Source organism: Dunckerocampus dactyliophorus, chromosome 10 (assembly GCF_027744805.1).
Source record: "Dunckerocampus dactyliophorus isolate RoL2022-P2 chromosome 10, RoL_Ddac_1.1, whole genome shotgun sequence".
In the NCBI taxonomy this organism is placed as follows: Eukaryota; Metazoa; Chordata; class Actinopteri; order Syngnathiformes; family Syngnathidae; genus Dunckerocampus; species Dunckerocampus dactyliophorus.
The window spans coordinates 5,222,719-5,245,000 of record NC_072828.1 but is presented as its reverse complement, the minus strand read 5'-3'; the positions used below and the strand labels follow the sequence as shown (position 1 = coordinate 5,245,000).

The 22,282-nt window shown below is 41.6% G+C and overlaps 2 protein-coding genes across 2 annotated transcripts in view; one reads left to right on the top strand and one right to left on the bottom strand.

Moving 5' to 3' along the window:
• Positions 1 to 12,342, bottom strand: part of tubgcp5 (tubulin, gamma complex associated protein 5) — a 22,258-nt gene extending 9,916 nt beyond the window's left edge. The window contains exons 1-13 of the mRNA XM_054790967.1: positions 10,417 to 12,342; positions 10,256 to 10,309; positions 8,329 to 8,437; positions 8,150 to 8,246; positions 8,001 to 8,080; positions 6,895 to 7,030; positions 6,717 to 6,834; positions 6,540 to 6,629; positions 5,694 to 5,787; positions 5,361 to 5,613; positions 5,021 to 5,223; positions 1,897 to 2,012; positions 548 to 813 (exon numbers count right to left, since the gene is read on the bottom strand). Coding sequence (XP_054646942.1) covers positions 548 to 813; positions 1,897 to 2,012; positions 5,021 to 5,223; positions 5,361 to 5,613; positions 5,694 to 5,787; positions 6,540 to 6,629; positions 6,717 to 6,834; positions 6,895 to 7,030; positions 8,001 to 8,080; positions 8,150 to 8,246; positions 8,329 to 8,437; positions 10,256 to 10,309; positions 10,417 to 10,553 — 1,753 coding nt within the window. The 5' untranslated portion in view covers positions 10,554 to 12,342. The remainder of the gene's footprint in view (positions 1 to 547; positions 814 to 1,896; positions 2,013 to 5,020; positions 5,224 to 5,360; positions 5,614 to 5,693; positions 5,788 to 6,539; positions 6,630 to 6,716; positions 6,835 to 6,894; positions 7,031 to 8,000; positions 8,081 to 8,149; positions 8,247 to 8,328; positions 8,438 to 10,255; positions 10,310 to 10,416) is intronic.
• chst7 (carbohydrate (N-acetylglucosamine 6-O) sulfotransferase 7) lies at positions 11,395 to 21,809 on the top strand. Its single transcript, XM_054790968.1, has 2 exons — positions 11,395 to 12,740; positions 20,673 to 21,809. Exon 1 carries the CDS (start codon positions 11,468 to 11,470, stop codon positions 12,728 to 12,730), a length of 1,263 nt encoding a protein of 420 aa, XP_054646943.1. The 5' UTR covers positions 11,395 to 11,467; the 3' UTR covers positions 12,731 to 12,740; positions 20,673 to 21,809.
• The last annotated feature ends 473 nt before the right edge of the window (positions 21,810 to 22,282 follow it).

The window sequence follows — 22,282 nt, the reverse complement described above, 5'->3', positions numbered from 1 at the left end:
CTTTTTTTAAATATTATGATAAAAATATAAATATAACAAAACAAAATAAATGTGTCATTTTTGGACAATTAGGTTGGGAAAAAGTTATGGGAATAAGGTGAAAATATTATGGGTCTAAAGTCGTAATATTATGAGAAGAAGAATATTGAAATATTGAAACAAAAAAATCTAAAAAAAGAAAAAAAAAAAAAAAGCAACAACAGCAGAAATGGAAACAGAGAGAATAAAGCCAAAATATTACAAGAAAAAAGCTAACGAGAGAAAAAAAGTCACAATTTTATGAGAATAAACACGTAACATTAGGGAGGAAAAATAATGTCATTTTTGTAGCATAGAGTAATTTTTTTTTTTTTAATCTTTAAGTTGTAATATTATGAGAAGCAAACAAAACAAAATAAAATAATTAAAAAAGAGGTGTGCACCAATGAAGTGAAATTGGAGAATTGATGATTTCTCACGGCACGGTGGCTGTGCTTGCTGTGCTGGCTTAACACACATCCAAACACAGGGAAAGTCACGTTTGTGGCGAAAAACAAAACCCACTAACCTCTCGAGGACCTGTCAGATTGTCGGTGGTCCTTACAGTGCAGGTTTTTGAGCAGCTGCATGGACTTCCCGGCCATGATGATCTGCTTGAGGACGGGCTTGAGGAAGGACACCATGGTGAGCTGCCTGTTGCCGGTGCCGGCAGCGTCGCCTCCGGAGCTGCCGCTGGCCGCGTCGTTCATTTCGCTCTCCACTGTCTCGGATATGCTGTAGAGCGTGTAGGTGGCGTACCAGAAGTCCCTGTGGTTCACCGGCACGTCTTTGTTCCTGATGGAAAGAATGTTTTTTTTAATACCATCCAGTCCAGGGGTTCCCAAATTGTTTCAACCTGGGACCCACATCTTCCGACGGTCATTTAGCCACTTTTATTGAAATCATTTTATTTAGACAATTTCTTTTTTACATTTTTTATTTTTTTTTTAAGTCCTTTTTGTTTGTTTTTGTACTCATCATTGACTCAAGTCATTTTTATTTGTAGTTTTTTTGGGGGTTTTTTACACGTTAAGTCATTTTTATTTTATTTATTATTATTTTTTACGCTTTTATTGAAGTCATTGTTGTTTTTTGTTACATTTCATTTAAGTCATTTAAAAAATATATAATTTTTACTTTCTACACTTTATTGATATTTATATTATTTTAATTACTTTTTTAAAATTTTATTTTAATTATTGGTATTATTTATTTTTATATTTTTCCTTTTTTATTTGCATTTATTTTAATCGTTTTTTACACTTTAATTCTTTTTTATTTTAATTTATTGTAATTCTTTTTTAAACTTTTATTTAAGACATTTTTGATTTTTTTTACATTATTAAGTCATTTTTATTTGTATTCATTTTTACTTTTTACACTTAAGTCATTTATATTTCTATTTATTTTTCTCTAATTGTTTTACACTTTTATTTCAATAATTTAAATGTTTGTATTTATTTTAATTTTTTTTACACTTTTATTTAAGTCATTTTTATTTCTTTTACAAAATGTATGTTTTTGGGGGGTTTTTTAATCGCCTATCATCTTTCGAAAAACACGAATAGACATAATTGCATGTCCAAAGTGCTTTTTAGAGGAATTTATTAAGGCATTTTGTCAACATAACTTGATGCATACAAATAATGCATAAAGTAAAATGAAATATCAAAAAGACCAGAAAATCTGATATTCCACTTACAGCTGTACAATGTACATATACCAAGAAGGAAGATGACTAAAATATTACTCAATTTGACGTCAAAGTACATATTTTTATGTTTTTTTTGACAAGCTGTCTGCGAGCCACTGCCGGGTCCCAACCCACCAGTTGAGAAGCCCTGATGTAGTCGCACAAATGCATTTGTTCGGTCCTACCTTTGGATAATGAACTCCTTGGCGGGGTCAAACAGGTGGCCGTGGACAATCCATTCGTCCACTATCTCCAAGTATGGTCTGACGGTCTCAGTCCACAGTGAGAAGAGTAACGCCACCTAGTGGACAATCATGCAAACTTACAAACTACAGTGTTTCTTATACGTTAATTTGTAGCGGCCCGCCACAAAAAAATTTGGACCGCACTGCCCATTTAATAATAGCACATTATACGACGTTACAACGGCACACAGTAAAAGGCAGGTGTGGCCAAACTGCGGCCCGCGGCTGTTATTATATTGTCCAGAGGCACATTCTAAAAATTATTAAAAAAAAAAAAAAAAAACAGCAAATATGAAAAAATCTGAAGGAATTTTACGAGAATAAATTCAAAATATTATAAGAAAAAAGTTGTAATCCAGTTGTAATTTTACGAGAATAACGTTGTAATATTATGAGAAAAAATATATAATAAATAATTTTAGTGGCATAAAGTTGAACTACTAAAGAAAAAGTATGTTTTTTTTAAGCCGTAATATTATGAAAAACCAACAAAACAACATTTTTGGGAAATTAGGTTGTGGAAAAAGTTATGATGTTGCAGGAATAAAGTCATTATATTATGGGAATAAAGTCATAATTACGAGAAGAAAATTTACAGGAAGAAGTTGAAATAGTAGGAAAATTTAAAATAAAAAACAGCTGCAATTTTATAAGAATAAAGTAAAAATATGGAAAGAAAAAACTCATATTCAAGCGACGGAAAAAAGTCACAATTTTATGAGAATAAACTGAGAAAAGTAATGTCATTTCAGTAGCATAGAGTTAAAATATAAAATAAAAAATACGTTATTTTTTTAAAAGTCGCAATATTATGAGAAACAAACAACAAAAAAGAAAGTTGTCATTTTTGGAAAAGGATAATATGAGAATAAAGTCAAAATATTACAGGAATGAGGTATTACATTTACAAGAAAGGTGAAATAGTTGGAAAATAAAAAAAAAAAACATCAGAAATGAATAAAAAAACAACTGTAATTTTACGAGAATAAAGTCAAACATTAAGAGAAAAAAAACATTAAAAATGTATTTAAACAAGAAAAAAAGTCGCAATTTTACGTTAAATATTATGGGTTTTTAAACTTGTAATATTATGAGGAACATTAATGTCATTTTAGTAGTATTGAGGTAAAATATTAAAATAAAACATTTTTAAAAATTGTAAAAGTCAATATAACAAACAAAACAAAATAAAGTTGTAATTTTTCAAAAACTAGGTTGGGGAAAAATGTGTTATGCTATGGAAATAAAGTCAAAGTATTATGACAATAAACATGACGAACATTTACAAAGAGTAATTTAATTAAAGCTGTCAAACAGTTAAAATTTGTAATCAGATTAATCACAGTTTTTAAATTAATTAATCATGATTAATCACCAAATCAGCAACTATGTCTGAAATATGCCCATTTTTACTGTATTTGATGAATAAAAAGATAAATGGATTATCTGCTGTGTATTTGTGTGTATTGACAGCCCCAAATGAACTGAATGTGTCAATCAAGCTAAAAGATACCACACAGGTCTACAAATCTATTTATCTAACACTAGTCTCTTTCAGTGACGCACGGTGGTCTAGTGGTTAGCATGTTGGCCACACAGTAACAGTCTGGGTTTGATTCTCCCTTGGGCATTTCTGTGTGGAGTTTGCATGTTCTCCCCGTGTGTGCGTGGGTTTTCTCCGGGTACTTTGGATCCCTCCCACATTCCAAAAAGGTTAATTGGTGACTCTAAATTGTCCATAGGTATGAATGTGAGTGTGAATGGTTGTTTGTCTATATGTGCCCTGCCATTGGCTGGCGACCAGTCCAGGGTATACCTGAAGTCAGCTGGGATAGGCTCCAGCAAGCCCCCGTGACCCTAACAGAAAATGAATGGATGGATAGTCTCTTTCACAGTAGCAGAACATTTAAATCCCACTTTGAAACGTGTTATTATGAGCAATGAGGGGTTGCGTTTCCAGCATACTTAAATGTAGCAAATATGTTTATCTATTTACACACGCACTATGAAGCCGTTTATATGATGTTCGGAGTGTCCCTGAATGCATCTCGCGTTCTTGTAATGCCAATGGGGAAGTGCCGTTCCCAGGAAGAACAGACTAGAGACGTGAGATATACACATACATATACGTGTACGTACATACTTCTGGAATTGCACTGCTGTTGATGTGTTCAGGTGAGAATGAGGTTAGAAAACAGCGTCAGATTCTGTGTGACTGTGTGGGGACGTTGTGGTCATCACAGAGACGCGTGCTTGCTCTGGTACGCGCATGTGCTAATTACACTAAAAATATGTAAATAAATGAGTTCCCGCCGTTAACGCGTTATTTCTGACAGCCCTTTTTATATTATGTTATTTAAATACTGGATATCATTTTACTATTTAAGGTGAAATATTTGAAACATTTTTAAAAACAGCAAATATGGGGAAAAAAAGAGCAAAGGTCAAAGTTATACTATACTAATACTAATACTAATAATACTTTTTCACCTCCAGTATATCACAAAGCTGCAATTCGGTCTGTTTTTTTGTTGTTGTTTTTTTTAATATACCCTGTACGTAACTTCTTAGCATACTGCTTTACAAAATATCAAAGCGGCAAAGTTGCATGCTTTCATTTTTCACGATGTGGCCCTCACTGGAAACAAGGTTTAGTAAAAGTCATAGAAACACTGCTTGTTAACACACGTCATACAAACACAGTGCAAACTCACGGTACGAATAAAAAAAACAAACATCACACCAGGCAAGACAGCAACAATGAACAACCGTTCTACATGGGTAACAACAAACACATAACTTGAAATGTAATTTACATTTTAAGTGCCCACAACACCCCTGGATGCTACAATAAAGTGAGATATTAGATGTACAATAATGTGTACATTATCTTTAAAATCAGCGCTCACTTACATGGCGCTAACCTCATCTTCTGTCGTGAAAGAAGTTTGAAAAGCTCATTCGACCATGACGGCGCCGCAACCCACCGCCACAGATAGATCGCAGTCCTGTGTGAACCACTGAGCTACAGTACGTTGTGTTGAAGCTGACGAGAAAAACTCACCGTCTGCTCGGAAGCTTCTCCGACGCTGTCGTACTCGATGATGGCTTTGTACAGCGTGTTGAGCAGGTGGGACGCCCGCACCACGTTGGGGGTCTCGGGGGGGACCTCGGCGATCCCGGTGCAGAAGACCCTGTGGAGCACTTTGATTTGAGCGAGGTGAGGGTTGAGGCGCTCCAGAACGGCCGACAGGGTCACCGTCTCGTCTGTAAAAGAACCGCATGGTATTAAAGTGATGACAGCACACCAGAGGAAGCTAATTAGTAGTAGTAGTAGCAGTAGTAGTAGTAGTAGTAGTAGTAGTAGTAGTAGTAGTAGTAGTAATAAACACAAGTGTACTTGCCTTTGCAGACGAGTCCTCTCTCGATGGTTGTAAGCTCCTCCTTGAAGCTGGTGAAGAACTTGTTGAGGGCCCACACAAAGGCCTGGTAGGTCCTAAAGGGAGGCTCCGAGCCCCTCTTGGAGGCGTGGGCGGAACAAGACCCGGCCGGGCCGACCTCCGGGCTGTGCCCCGTCACCTCGTCGATGAACCTCTGCAGCCGCGACACCGCCTGGCCGTACACGGCGATGTGCTCCAGCACGGAGCGCAGGCAGTTCTACGGCAAAACGGGAGAAGAGAATGCTCATTTTTATGCGAGACAAAGCAAATTACAGATGCACTGTTGTTTGAACGTACACCGGTGAGATGAGTTACCACCACGTTATTCCTGACTGACACTTTTCCATCGTGATGCTGGAATAAGAAGTGTTTCTTAACCCCAGACAGAAGCCTGCAACACAATTTGACGTAATAATAATTCAAGTAGCATTCAGGACAAGTGCTCCCCCTACTGTCATGAAGTGGAATCTACTTTTTACTGCGATTAAAAAAAAAGAAAAAAAGACAGCAGTAAAGGACCATTTGAAAGTTTGTACAAGCACTCCACACAACTCTAAGCAGCAATGTTAGAGGAAATGTTGGTAGCAATGACAGGGCGGCAATGTTGCAGCAGGCAATGACAGCGGCTACGTTAGCGGCAATGTTAGCGGAAATGACAGCAACAAAGTGAGTGGCAATGTCAACGGTAGGCAACGCCAGTGGCTATGTTAGTAGAAATGTTTGCGCAATGTTAGCAGCAATGGTAGCTGCAATGTCCATCCATCCATTTTCTATGCCGCTTATCATATTGGCAATGTTAGTGGCAATGACAGCGGCAATGCTAGCTGCTAGCGACTATGTTAGCGGTAATAGTAACAGTGGTACATGTATGTGCTTTAAATTTGACCCGTATTATCACCTATTTATACATGATGGTGACTTATGGTGTGTACAAGAAGATACAAAAACACACATTTCTGGAGAAAAATAATAACTTTTTGACCAAAAGTCCACAAATTTCCCTTGAATGACCAATGTGAACCCACTGTATATCCACTTTATTTTCTATAGTACCAGCCGTTGAGAAAATATAAAATAGGTGTTGACTTTTTAAAGATAGTGTATGTTGTGGATGCTAGCAAAGAGCAACACCAAGCTACTCACCACAGTGTTTCTCTGATAGCTTGTGTCTCTGTGACAAAGGCTTTTTCTTCAGGCAGATACAGGGGATCCGTGTTGTACAGGTGCTGGTCCCTGTGGAGGCGGACACTGACATTTTGCAATATTCCATCCGTGTCTTTGAAGTGTATCCTAAAACACAAAAATGTGCCGGGGTCTTACCAGACATTGAGCAGGTTGGAGTGCAAATGGAGGCTGTGGGCGAATCGAGGGCTGTGCGGCACCCAGTAGGGGGTCACCACATGCCGCTCGAGCCAGGCCCGGGCATCGGGTTCGCCCACTGCAATGACACGTGTCGTCAATCAGGGTTCATATTTGTTAGCTGGGGATTGGCTCCTACCTGTCCACGTGACTGGGACTGTCTTGCTTGCATTGTCTTTGTCCTCCTGGGGGGTTTTGTCCAGCTGGATCCCGGAGTCCTCCCTGCTGATTGGCTGATGGCCGTCCTCATCCTCGCTCTCCTCCTCAGACCACTCCTGAAGGTTCCACATGGAACAAATCCCGTAAAAACCCAAGAAGAGAACTTGATCTTATCCGTTCCAAAGCTCTATTACTGTGCACACAACATTCTTAACTGTCATACAAGTGGAAAAAACGTGGACTGAGCCATACTCTACTGAGCAGCCAGCTTTCCTGTCGCATTAAGTGCCATTTCCTGTTCTATGGTCGTCATCACGTTTCCTCTTTCGCCCTTTTGTGGCGGCATCACAACACAGCCGAACATAAATGGAGGTGTGTTTCCCCCTCAAACAACACAGTTTAATTCCCAATGGATTTAACCTCAGCGCCATTTAACTTTAATGTCCGACATTATATCACAGAAAATACATTCAAAATGAAGCATAGTGTTCATGATTGTCCTTGGGGATGAAGTCACATGAGCCATGGTTCATTTTAGGAATTGGATGAAGTTCACAAGCAGATTTCGGTAATATCTACCGTACGGACGTAGAATTTTCACCCACAATCACCCACAATCCTTATGCGAGACATGAACACTTGTTTACTTTTCTTCACTTTTCTCTTTCCTGTGCGTTCTAAAGACATAAAAAGAGCTAAAAAAGAGGCAGCTAAGAATGCATGTGATGGGAAACAACTATTCCGCCTATAAAGCCTTCTGAAAAAACCTCCAAAAAGCCTCCATCTCCATAATGTGGCCTGTGGCTACAGCAACACTCTTATTATTATCGTTCTGAACATTGTTACGCTGAACAACTACATTGCTGGCATAGTGACACCTCGCCACACCACACCTTTAACGTAGGAATTGTTAGCATCGACCGCCGCAAATCGATTGGGCTCTACTTGTTCCCCCTGGCTCATAAACACATTACATATGAATGTTGCAATTATACAAATTAGACGATTACGTGCTTATGGCATCCCACAGCCACCACAAATAGATCGCAGCCCTGTGGGAAACACCGTGATAGGGATATTACTCACAGGCGTATCTGGGAACGGGCCGCGGTCTACGTCCTCTCCCTCCATCAGATATGTGGCCCAGTCAAAGCTGTCCTCTGGCTCTGCGGAGGACGCCGTTAAAACTGAATATTTAAAAGTGAAAATGAAGATGTGCTGAAACGCCAACCTACCAGCCTCCTTCACACGGGGTCTCTCCGTAAAGTTGGTGTTGGAGGGCGAGCCCGATAAGCATAGCAGCAGTGACAGTATGCTGTAGTGGGCATCGGTCTGCAACGCAACACAATGACCGCATGTTGCTTATCAAGCCTTGTGGGATTTTCAAAGATATATATGAGCCATGTTGTTGTACCTTTGTATCGTTGGAATTAGATAAAGGTGAGTTTAGGAACTCCTCAGTCAGCCTCATCCAGCTTTCGGCTTTACTCACTTCCGAGTGGACCATGAGTTTCTCATAGATTCTGGAAAAAGATGTTTACCAAAGTTTTCTGTTACTTGTATTTATTGTATAAGGCGCACGTTCATACAGTGGATGCCAACTCAGCATTCGCAATAGGTATGGGGCCGATCCGAACCCGTATCGATATCGGGTTCTTATTCCAGCGTAATTCATGTCGATACCAACTGCCGATACCAACTGCGGAGGGTTCCAATCCATGAGCTATATCTGTGCTTTAATGTTGTCAACGTGTTGTTGTCAGCAAACGAGGCTAGAAGAACATCAGCAAATTTAGCCAAAAGAGTAGCAGCAAATGCACCTAACAGAGCATCAGCAAACGCCGCTGGAGGCCGAGCAGCAAACGTAGCCAAAACAGTATCAGTAAATGTGACCAAAAGAGCATCAGCTAACATGGCTAGAAAATGCAGCTGGACGACTATCAGCAAACACAAATACAAGAGTATCAGCAACCGTAGCTAAAAGCGCATCAGCAAACATAGCTTGAAGAATATCAGCAAACATAGCTGAAAAAGTATCAGTTTAATGTAGCTAAAATTAGCTATTTAGCTATTAAGCTATTTTTGCTAATACTCTTTTGGCTACATTTGCTGATTGTTTTCTGGGTACTTTCACTGATATTCTTCTAGCTAGGTTCGCTTATGCTGTTTTAGCTACATTTGCTGATACTCTTTTGGCCACGTTTGCTGATAGTCTTCTAGCTACATCTGCTCTTTTAGCTACATTTACTGATACTTTTTTGGCTATGTTTGCTGATATTCTTCAAGCTATGTTTGCTGATACTCTTTTGGCCACGTTTGCTAATAGTCTTTTAGGTACTGTACCTTCACTGATAGTCCTGTGGCTCTTCTGGCTATGTTTGCAGATAGTCTTCTAGCTACGTTCGCTGAGAGTCCTGTGGCATTTTTTGCTGATAGCCTTCTAGCTATGTTTGATGATGTTCTTTTAGCTACATTTGCTAATAGCCTTTTAGCTACAGTACATTCGCTGATACTCTTCTATCCGCATTTGGCAATAGTCTTCTAGCTGCGTTTTCTGATAGTCCTCTAGCTCCATTTGCTGGTATTTTTTGGCACGGTTGCAAGCAAACAAGTATTGTAATTGTATGGGTATCGGCGGCAGACAATTTTTGATCAAAAAGTTGTATTTGTGGGAAAACTCACCCATTTGCACTTTTTATCTCCAAAAATAGGCACTTTTAGGCAGAAAACCCATTTGATTTCCCCTAAGTTGGTAATAACTGACAAATATACAGTATAGTGATAAAGCATAAAAAGTCAGCATAGCACATAAGTCATTATAATACAACATACTGTGGCGAGCTTGAGTGGCATAGGAAATGGTCAGAGGCAAACTACAACTTGCTTTAAGGAAGTGCTCTTTTTATGCTAATACTTGTAGCTTAGCAAACATTCGCCACAAAAGAACAGAGGGTCATCGACTCAAACCACTATCTCACTCACTCTTTGCGTCCAACCTCAGCAGCAATGCAAAAGCCCTTTGGCCTTTGCCATCAGGAGGCCATGACGATGTTAGTCTAGTGGATGCCACCAAGGATGGCTGTGCCTGCTCTGGGGCCTTAAGAGAGACCGAATTGACAGTTTGGGCTTTTAGCTCAATGCTTTGCGCTCTCGACTCTCGGTTCGAGTCCTGAGCGTGTGCAGGTTCTACCCGGACGGGTTATGTTATAATGTGACAGGAAACGACATGAAAGTCAGATTTTTGGACAGTCTGGTCACAATCCACCAGCACAAAATGTGAATACTTGTCATGTTTCCCCCACGATCTTAAGACTTAGTGTATAAAAGACAGTCCCACTCACCCACTGACGCTACGCTGCACTTTGTGACTGTCCACATCCAGGAAACGATGGAACCTGACAGCAAAGCACACACATCAGACTTTGCTACTACTATCAGTACTCCTGCTGCTGGGAAACAAATGAGCAGATAATATAAATAAACCGTGCAATAATTGTCTCACCTGAAGTTGGACCAGGCAAATTTGAGTGCCAGCTGGAAGTTGGGCTCCTCCTCATCCTCCGCTAGACTACAAACACACCTGATCAGCTTCTTGGTCTCCCTCTCCGTCTCCTTCTCGAAGGTGCTCCAGTGAGCCATGACCAATATCTGTCAGGTTGGCCGCTAAATAACGCGCTAATATAACCAGGGTAATACCATCATGCCATAATACCACAATACCGCACCGTGCATTTCTCTTGGAGATGAGTAAATTATCTGTCTATTTATGTATTTGTTTGATTGTTTGTGTGTTTCTGTAGCCTAAGCAGCCTGAACTGCAGCACCATCTTCACCCAACAGCGCGCGACGATAGCTTCCTGAATAGGGTTGCGCATGCGCGGAACAAAACGCGGATTTAAATGCACTTTGTAGCTATTTCTTTATTGTATTTTACATGTACTGTTGATTTACACTTTTAAATTAACGCAAAATGAAATAAGAGCTACAATTATGCAATGGAAGCAGGGTCACGGCATTTTATTTACCTGTTTCCCACAATTCACTACGCGGTTACGTCACGAACAGGAAGTTATTATTCAAGCCTTTTTTGTAACCTTGCACATTTCACCCCAAATAAACATCAATTTACAACAGAGGTGTTATAGTTTGATTTTGTACCTGGTCTTTTGAATCCAAAGCTGATATGTTAAGTTTAAACTCCAGCAGCTAACGTTGCTCGGTTACAGAAGATGGCAACACTGGGCAATCTTCCCTGTAAAAAGTCTCCGGCACTTCTCTCTCATCCCAGCAACGCGATTTTAAAGAGTTTTCCATCAGATGCACAATTAAAAGCGACATGTATCACTTTAAAGTGCTCCAACATTACATTAAGTGCAACACTGAAGCGTGTGCGTGGGCAAACTTGATAGATTTGTGTGCGTGTGCGTGTTTTTTTGCAAACGGGGCGTGGCTTATTCGTCCCCACAGTCCCAGCCGCTTCACTGCCGATCGACCAGAACTTCGCTGCAGCCGTCACAGCGCTTTGACTGCAGCGACCCGTCCACAACCAAGAGATGAAGAGGAGGCTGCAAAAGAAATACTTGATTCTGATCCTCGCCTACTCGGGTCTGCTCCTGCTCATCCCGTATGTGTTCGACTTCGGAGACAAGTCGCTGCATGGCGCCAAGCTGCTGCAGCAGCAGTCCCGCTGCTCGGACCTGAAGAACGCAGTGGCGGTGCTGTGGGAGCGCGGCGACAAGGTGGACGGCGCTAACGCCACAGAGGCGCCCGGGAACAGCAGCCGGCCCCGCACGCACATCTACTTGCACGCCACCTGGAGGACCGGCTCGTCGTTCCTGGGGGAGCTCTTCAACCAGCACCCAGATGTCTTCTACCTGTACGAGCCCATGTGGCACATCTGGCAGGCTTTGTACCCGGGCGACGCGGGCAGCCTGCAGGGCGCCGTGCGCGACATGATGAGCGCCTTGTTCCGCTGCGACTTCTCCGTGCTCAAGCTCTACGCCGGCACGCAGAACCTCACCACCGCCTTCATCTTCGGCTGGAAGATGAACAAGGTTGTGTGCTCCGAGCCGCTGTGCGACGCTCACAAGCGGCACCATGTCGGTCTGGTCCAGGAGGACCGCTGCGCCAAGTGCCCCAAGCGGGACATCAGGGATCTGGAGCGGGAGTGCAAGAAGTACCCTGTGGTGGTCATTAAAGGGGTGCGTGTTTTGGACCTCAACACCCTGGTGCCCCTGATGAAGGACCCGGCCGTAAAGCTCCACATCGTGCAGCTCTTTCGGGACCCTAGGGCGGTCCACAACTCCCGCCTGAAGTCCAAGCAAGCGCTGGTGAAGGAGAGCATCCAGGTGCTGAGGAGCAAGAAGCAGAATGACAAGTACAAGCGTCTGCTGGTGCCCAACAACCGGATGAACCGGGCCGAGAACTACGTGTCCAGCGCCATGGAGCTCATCTGCGACAACTGGCTGAGCGACATGATGCTGGTGTCCAACGCGCCGCCCTGGGTGCGGAGGAGCTACCACCGCATCCGCTACGAGGACCTGGTGCTGCACCCTGCCCAGGAGCTCCAGAAACTCTACCGCTTCTCCAACCTGACCTCATCGGCGGCGCTGGAGAGCTTTGCTCTCAACATGACCCACGGCCGAGGCTACTCCTCGGACAAGCCCTTCCTCATCTCGTCCCGGGACGCCAAGGAGGCTATCTACGCCTGGAGAGAGCGTCTCAGCGTGGAGCAGATCAACCAGGTGGAGGCCTACTGCAGCGAGGTCATGAGGCAGCTGGGCTACCCGAGACACGGCGTGGACAAAACCACATGACCGTGTCACGGTGAGGAGAAAACTCTTTGCTTCCTGGTCACTTGTTGCTAGGCAGAGTTCATGGGGTACCCTTGCGCCTGCCCCAAAGGCCGCAGGCAGGCAGGCAGGCAGGCAGGCAGGCAGGCAGATGAAAGTAAGAAACTACTCGAAGGTTTACAGCCGTGTTCTTCCGTGTAGACTAGGGGTGGCCAACTAGTCAGAGACTAAGAGCCACTTATTTTTCTGTGTTACTGCAAAGAGCCACATCATACACATGGGTACACATGAACATCATATGCACGCATACACGGACCTATGCCACGGGTTCTGTCTTTTAATGGCACAATATCAAGGAGTTCTTCTTTCATCATACATTCATTTGACACAGACCGTGCAAATATTGCCAACTGAGGCTTGTCTTGTATGTCACAACCCTCATCCAATGCCACACTAAAATACTCACATGCCTGAAGGTCAGAGTGCAACTTAATATCCGATATTCTGCGTTTAACACTGTGGCGGGACAGTTGAACGTCTGATACGCTCCGTTTTAGTTTGTCGTCTCCAGGAGCCAAGATTTCAAAGGCGTCAATGAGGCATTTTTTAATGAAGTCCCCTTCGTTGTATGGCTTTTTAGCCCGTGCTATGTTCCAAGCCAGCTGATATGATGCAAGCGTTACGGTCTCCGAGTGTTTTGTAAATTTTTGGAAAAACTGCACCTGCTTTTCTGCTTGGCTTTTCAAAGCGACCAACTTGTTCTTGCGAAGTTCAGTCCCTTTTGGAAATTCCTGTTCGATGTTAGGGTGGAGTGAGCTGAAGTGACGCTGAAGATTTGAAGCTTTGAAATGCGCTAATGCTGCGTGACATATAAGGCAGATGGGCTTGCCATTACGTTCAACAAAAAAATATAAACTCTCCCACTCTGGCAAAAACGTCCTGTGTTCTTCTTCATATTTTCGTTTGGCTGTGCTTTTTTTCCCTGCCATTTCAAGAGGTAACTTGACGGAAATTGTTTACAACACAAATGATGTCACACCAAAGATGCTCTCGTCGCTCGTTTGACGTCACTCAAACAGGCTTGCATGGTCAGTGTGCCATCTAGCTGTAGGGGGAGTGAATGACAGCGCCAGCCAAGCATTTTTGACGCATGTCATGTGACAGCTCCTGAAGAGCCGCATGAAACTAGTTAAAGAGCCGCATGAGGCTCGCGAGCCGCGGGTTGGCCAGGCCAGGTGTAGACCCTTTCGCACTGTGCATTACTCACTCGTGTTCTGTCTACAATGCACCAACACAGAGCCAGACATGCCATCGCAGATGAGTCTATCCCGCTTTCATGTGGTTCTGTGTAAAAGGCACAAGCGGACAAATGCCAGATCTGCCGTTATCTGGCTCCATTTCTGACTCATGGAAGTTATGTTTTGTTTTTGCTCTCCAAGCTAAACACACCCTGAAACAACATGACACGGTTTAGGAGACGTGCTTATTAACAAACGCAAATGAATCGCTGCTCTACACTCGCAATAAACTCGGTCAATGAGAGCGGGAAGTCGTGTTCTTTGGTAGAGCGCTGCATCCTTTGGGCTTTTCAACAAAACAAGATTCAAGAGTTTTATTGTCATATGCACAGTAGAACAGGTAGTTCTGCTATGCAATGAAATTCTTGTTCTGTTCATTCTCCCAGCAGAAGGAAAGAAAGAAAAACACAAGAAAATGAATAAGAACAGAAGAAACATTAATACCAATAAAGACATTAGCTTTTTCAAAATGGGGACTTGGAAGAGCCTTCACAGCACCTTTCATGTTGCTGTAGACTTGGTCCAGGATGCTATTTGCCCTCGTGGGAAAGCCTACATGCTGCTAACATTCAGGGAGAACAGTCCCGAGGCTCTGTGTCCACAAGACGCCGAAGTCCGATCGCCCCGGCAAGCGGCAAATGTCCCCAACCGGATCGCCGAGTCCGGTAAATCCTTCGTCCAGCCAGGCCTCCGCGAACACACAGCACTCTCCGATCTCCCGTAGCTGCAATCCTACATCACGCGAACGAGGTTATTTTTCACTGAATGTCTTCAGTGGGCGTGGACTGGTATGACATTCTGGCGGTCTGATAACTTTGGGCAAAAATATCACCATTTGCCGCTTTCACAATACTCGAATTACACCTCTAAAATGTCTTATTTTGAAATATCTTTAAAGAAAAGAGAAAAAAGGTCAAGTTAAACCATATAATAGAACACGATGAAAATGGAGCACCCATCCTTTTTAATAGGGTCGCGGGGGTATGCTGGAGCCTATCCCAGCTGACTGTGGGGGCGACAGGCGGGGTACCCCCTGGACTGGTGGCCAGCCAATGGCAGGACACATATAGACAAACAACCACTCACATTCATACCTATGGACAATTTAGAGTCTCCAATTAACCTAACATGCATGTTTTTGGAATGTGGGAGGAAGCCGGAGTACCCGGAGAACATGCACAGAGATGCCCAACGGAGATTCGAACCCAGATCTTCCTGACTGTGTGGCCTGAAAGTGGAACATATGCATTTAAAATAAATCAAAAATAAGTGAAGCGGTTCGAAATAAATCATCACTAAAGCGCAAAATGCAGTTGTCTACTGCGGCTAATCCTGCAACTCAAGTCACAACACAATGAATGTTATCTTAGGAAATCCAAAAACAAAGCTAAATGCAATCAAGTGGCCCAAGAAGGTCACAAATCGTTTTTTTTACTCGTGATGTTACGTTCTTTCATCATGGCCGGTCACACTTTTTTCCACAAACTTGCGTTTCTGGGTCATGTGATTGTTGGACGTTGTTAAGTGGTTGTTGCTTGTTGATCAGTGGAGAGAAAATGGCGTTTATCCTCCGCTCCTGTCTCCTCAATCACATCTCCACATTCGGTGACCCGCGACGGGAGTAACATGTTACAGCGCGGCCGTACCGGCGCCACTCAATGCTAACAAGGCAGCTAACAACGCGTGCGGTATGTATGTCAGACATACGGTAATGCAACACATCGAAGCCCAGTTCCGACCGCGAGGAATAAGGCAGGGCGTGACCTGATATTTCCACGTAGTGGCCACGCCTAGTCGTCTTTTCTTGCAACTCGTGCCGCATTCTGAAAATATAATTGAACAAGAAAAGTAAAAAAAAAAAAAAAAAAAACAGCAAAAATGGAAAATCAGCACTCATTTTTCAAGGATAAAGACCAAATGTTAAGAGAAAAAAGTTATCACATCTAATGAGAAGAAGTTAATAATAAGAATAACAGAATAACAGTGGGGGAAAATGTCATTTCAGTAGCATAAAGTTGAAATATTCAAGAAAGAAAGACTTTTTAAAGTTCTAATATGAAAAACAAATAGTGTTGTAATATTTGGAAAATGTAGGTTGCAAAAAAAGTCAGAATATTATGGGAATAAAGTCATCATTGGAAAAAGAAAAGAACATTCACGAGAAGAACTTCGGAATGAAACAACAGCTGTAATTCTACGAGAATAAAGTCAAAATATGAAGAGAAAAAAGTTGCATTCTAGCAGAAAAAAATTGCAACGTTAGAAGAACAAGCTCTTAATTTTATGAGGAAAAATCATGTCATTGAGTTGAAATATTAAAGAAAAATAGGGTATTTTTTCAAGTTGTTATGAAGAACAAACAAAGAAAATAAAGTTCAAATTTTTGGAAAATTATGTTGGAGAAAAAGTTAATATGATGGCAATAAAGTCTAAATATTATGGGAATGATCTCATAATTACATCATTAATATTATGAGGAAAAATCATGTCAGAAAAGTGTTAATATTATGAGAAACAAACAAAACAAAATAAAGTTGTCATTTTTGGAAAATTAGGTTGGGGAAAAAGCTATGATATCATGGGAATAAAGTCAAAATATTTGGGGAATAAAGTCAAAATATTTGGGGAATTAAGTCAAAATATTTGGGGAATAAAATAAAAATATTTGGGGAATAAAGTCAAAATATTTGGGGAATAAAGTCAAAATATTTGGGGAATAAAGTCAAAATATTTGGGGAATTAAGTCAAAATATTTTTGGAATAAAGTCAAAATATTTGGGGAATAAAGTCAAAATATTTGGGGAATTAAGTCAAAATATTTGGGGAATAAAATAAAAATATTTGGGGAATAAAGTCAAAATATTTGGGGAATAAAGTCAAAATATTTTTGGAATAAAGTCAAAATATTTGGGGAATAAAGTCAAAATATGACAAGAAGAAAATTTACAAAAAAATATTTAAGAAGAAAGTTGAAATATTTGGAAAATTAAAAGAAAAAATGGGTAAAAAAAAAAAAAAAAAAAAAGGGGAAAAGAACGAAGTTGATACTAACAATGGAGTATCTTAGCGTGTCTACATGTGTTGCAACATGGGATGCCCCCGTCGTAGACCCACCACCTGCGGGAGCAAGCATAAGGGTCCGGTCGAGGGCGGGCGCCTGGGCGACCTGGGGCCTCATCTATAAAAAATAGTGCGTGGAATTCTGACTAAAAGTCTGCGTACGCCAGAAACCCAAAATGTGCGTACGGTCAAAATTACTCCGACCTGTAAAAAGTGGCGTACGCACACATTGACGCAGTTTGTGGTTCATAGACTCCACCTCGAGGACAAGTGAGCGAACGCAGCTCCGCCTCAAGTCACGCCCTTTCCACGCCTCCACTTATTCTTCTTATATTTAAACAGCTTTTATTGTGTTGGCGGGAGGCCACGAGGGTGAAGAAGCGGGCTTTCACGCAAATGGAGGTGGAAAGCCTGGAAAAAGACGCAACAGTGGCATCACAAATAAAAAAGACTTTAAAAAGCAAGTGGTCCAATATGAAGGCACATATTCCATTTTCAGTGAGCACGTTTCTACATTTTTCTTCATTGATAGCACACTCTAGATCAGGGGTGTCCAAACTATTTCCACTGAGGGCCGCATACTGAAAAATCAAAAGATGCGGGGGCCGCTTTTAAATCTTTTTTTTTTTTAAACAAACCCAAACAAAATATTGAATATAATGTGTATATACACGTGTAAGATATATTTAGTCATTTTATCAGAGACAAAGCGTAATATTATTATGAAGCGTTTCTCCTCATATTACTTTTTGGCTGTTTTTTTTTTTTATATATATTTCAATGTTCTACTTGTACAATTTTTTTCTCATCCTAATATAACTTATTCTCTTAATATTTTTGACTTTATTATCATAACATTATAGAATTTACCCAACCTAATTTTCCTAAAATTCTTTGTTTGGTTTGTTTCTTATCTTACAACTTTTTTCCCGTAATATTTCAACTTGATGCTATTTTTCTGTGAATATAATGACTTTACTCCCTGAATATTTCGTCTTTATTCTTGTAAAATGACTGCTTTTTTTCATTTTTGCGCGGTTGTTTTTTTTTTTTTTCATTTTATTGTTTAATCCTATTTTTGGAATGTGTCGAGGGCCAATAAAAAAAGCAGTAATTGGCCCCCGGGCCGCACTTTGTACACCGATGCTTTAGATGAACATAAGCTCAGCAGAATGTGTTTATTTAAAGGTGGACGGCAGGACTCGAAACGGGGACGATGAAGACATTGATGATGAGCACCGACATTGAATTGCTGTTATTCCACACGGATGTTTTCAAATAATTGAACTTCGTGGTGACGTTGACGCCATCAAGCTATTCGGTATATTCTCATGGTTTTATGAAGAACTAATGGTTTCGCTTCACCACCGTACATGTTTTTGCCATGTCTCTGAAAAGTGCGTACGTCAGCTACAAAGGCGGCGTAGCGGTGCGCACGTTCTCGCGTCAGGTTCCGTATTTACAGGTGACGCACAGTACGTGGGGAAAAAACGCCGTACGCAGCTTTTCGGCCCTGTTTTGTGTGCATGCGAGCTTTATAGATGAGAGCCCTGGTCTTTGGTGAGCACTCTCGCTTCACATAGCCGATCAGTCCGGGTCTTATAATCGGCAGCTCCAGAGGCACACCAGAGGGGCGGAGGCGGTGAGACAAGGTCCGCCTGCCCACCCTCCATCTGCCAGCAGCTCGCTTCTAGAGGCTCCGCCTGTCCGGGCCGGCGGTGACAGGCTGCTCGGTAGCCCCCGGGAGGCGTACCCCTGTCATGGACAGACGCGTACACAATGACCCCTTTCTCTGCGCCACAGTCCGAGGCCCAGGCGACTCTCTGCCAGCCAGAGTCAGGACCACACGCCCGTCCGTGCCAAGCACGGAACAATGAACACTTTATTGAAGATCTTGAAGGAGGGAGTCCAAATGTCTTCAACAGAGCTACGACAAAAACAAGCCTTTAAATCCATTCAAATTCTTTTGTTAAGCTTTAAAAGTGCTTTTAGTAAACCCGACTGGCAACCGCTTTGTGTGTCTGTAGCTTAAATGCTACGAGCTGCACTGCTAACTTTACGCTCACATTTTAACAGCAAGAGAAGAAAAAGTCAGTGCTGGAACGTACCGCTCCCACGTCTCTCGCTGACTGACTGATGGTGGAAGCGCGTTTAGTTTAAGACGTGCAGCAAAGCCTGCTCTCTGTTCACAAGCAGGGAGATGATACTGTAGACATAAACATATGTTACTGGGACAACATCATTTAAAAAGGCACTTTTGGGTGGCGGGGGACCTTTAACGTTGCGGCCACAATCCATTCTGCGGGGTTCTGTGTGAAAGGCACACGTGGATGAATGTTGGATAGATTCTTACGGCTCTGATGCTGTCATTTGGCAGGAAAAAGCCTCGAGGAGCCGATGGTGTCACCCAAAATGGAGCACATGGTCTGATGCAAAACGCAGCCCGGGGGCCTTTTGCAGCCCGTGGCACATTCTAAAAATATCATTTAACAACAACAGAAAAAAAGAACATCAAAAACAGTAATTTAAAAAAAAATAAAGTCTTAATGTTACGTGAACAAAGTTGTAATGTAAGTCGTAATTTTACGAGAATAACGATGCAATCTTATGAGGAACAACAAAGTTGAAATATGAAATAAATAAGACTGAAAGGCAAACAAAACAACAAATAAAGTTGCGTTTTTTGGAACATTAGATTCATTTTTTTTACAAGAGGAAAATTTACAAGAAGAAAGTTGAAAGAGTTGGAAAAAAAACAGCAGAAATGAGGAAAAAACAGCTGTAATTTTACAAGGATAAAGTCAAAACGTGAAGAGCAAAAAGTCGTATTCTAGCTGAAAAAAAGTTGCAATTTTACGAGGATAAGCTCTTAATATTATGAGGAAAAATCATGTCATTGAGTTTAAATATGAAAGAAAAATGGGGTATTTTTTTCCAAGTTGTAATGAAGACCAAAAAAAGAAAATAAAGTTCTAATTTTTGAAAAATTAGGTTGGGGAAAAGTTAATATTATGGAAATAAAGTCTAAATATGATGGGAATAATCTCATAATTGCCAGAAGATTTCAAAGAGTTGGAAAATAAAAATTAAAAAAAGCAGAAATGAAAAAAACAACTGTAATTTTATAAGAATAAAGTCAAAATATTAAGAAAAAAAAGCTGTATCCTACCAAAATAAAAAGTCCCAATTCAATGAGAATAAGATGTTAATATTATGAGGAAAAATAATGTCATAGTTGAAATATTGAAGAAAAAATAAGCTCAAGTCAGAATATTAATTATATTATAACAAACCAAACCACATAAAGTTGGGGGGGTTTAGGGAAAAAATGAAATTATTATGGGAATAAAATCAAATTAGGTGAAAAAGTTATAATATCATGAAAAGATCATTTACAAAAAATCTTTAAGAAAAAGTTGTAATATTTGGAAAAAATGGAAAAAAAGAAACTCAAATGGAAAAAAAGCGTGACGTTGATACTAATAACACCTCCTGCACATGACCAAGCTGAGATGCACTTCTTAGCATCCTGTGTGGCCCCCGCCAGAACACCCCTGCTCTTATTTGAAGGCACATTTGATTCCATTCCTCTTGTCTTTCTCTTCCAGGGGCCTGCAAGTCGAGACTGAGGGCATAACGGGGGACTAACAGCTGGAATGTTTCCCACTGGGAGCAGCAAGCATCGCTCAAGGGCTGTTTTTCTTCCAGCCGAGCGCAGCGGGCGAGCAGGAGTAGAAAGTGGGACACGATGGGACGTATTTTAAAGTCCTACCTGGAGCCGAGGTGGCAAACAAACACGAGGAAGGCCAGGCTGCTTCACACGTCAACGCTCGCTCTCCTCCCCTTTTTTTAGTCGCGCTAATCCCTCCCGTCCCTCTTTACAAATCGCCAGCAGGCGGGGGTGGGAGGCCTTAAAAAGCTTCTCAGGACGTTGCAAGGTGGCCGTCACCTGCCTGCATGACTCAGCAGTAATCTGCACTTAAGTGGACTCGCTAACAAGCTAACTTTGAAGGAGACTCCAGTTAAGAAGTGTTGGACCCCCTCCATCCCTCAAACCCAACCCCCTCCGTCCTGTGAGGAATGTGGACAGCTGCAGCGGCATGAAGGATACTTTTAGTCCACCCACTGAGGTCTGGGACAGACACGGTCCTTTTTCCCATGCTTTCTTTGTGGTTTATCATCATACATTTATGCACCCGGGTTAGGGGGGTGCTTTTTTAAATAAAAACAAAAAACAACAGAAGTGCACATTTGTCATATTTGTACATGAAGACACAAACTTTGAAATGACCTTAATAAAGAGTCATTGGAAACTTTCTGGTGATATTTTGTTGCCGTTTGCTGTCGTGTAACAAGCTGTACTTGGATACGCCATGCTCGCTCTGCACTAACAAACACATGCAGTTCCTCTGTGAGGATCATTACGCTAACGCTCGCCAAAGATCCTCTATGTGACACGCCACTCTCCGTTTTTATGGGCCCACTACAAAGGCGCTAGTCAAAGATCCTCTATGTGATACACCACTCTCTGTTTTTATGGGCCCACTACAAAGGTGCTAGTCAAAGATCCTCTATGTGACATGCCACTCTCTGTTTTTATGGGCCCACTACAAAGGTGCTAGTCAAAGATCCTCTATGTGATACACCACTCTCTGTTTTTATGGGCCCACTACAAAGGTGCTAGTCAAAGATCCTCTAAATCAGTGATCCCCAACCCCCGGGCCGCACAAAAAGAAAAAAAAAAAATCCATTTTTTTTTATGTTTTATTTTGAAAAGTGGCTGGATTCTCTTTGTTACAACCATCCTCCTTGACGCATGTCCATTGTGCGTGTGCTAACTTTATCTCATGCCACACAGATAGACTACTACTGTATTTTTACCATTTTTCTTTCACCTCATATTTGGTGTCAAATGCTGATACTATGTGGGAATGCATAAAGGTAAGTTTTGATGACTTATTGAGTGCTAATGTGTACATTTGTCTCAAGTTAATTCATGCTAGCGCACTGCCTTTTACCACACACGTCAAACAGCCATGTAATCATCTCTCTGGAAAAACTTGGCTGGAACTTAAACTGGTGGATGGTGGGTCAGCATTCATTTTGTGCTTTTAATGTGATGTTGTTCAAATAAGGTAAATTAGATCGCTGTCATGTACGACACGTGTCAAACGTGATCTTTGAACAGCAGGAGGGCCTAAAAAAAAGCCCAGCACTG

Excerpts from the sequence above, each read along its gene's own strand:
- chst7 (XM_054790968.1), top strand. The coding sequence starts at position 11,468 with ATGAAGAGGAGGCTGCAAAAGAAATACTTGATTCTGATCCTCGCCTAC.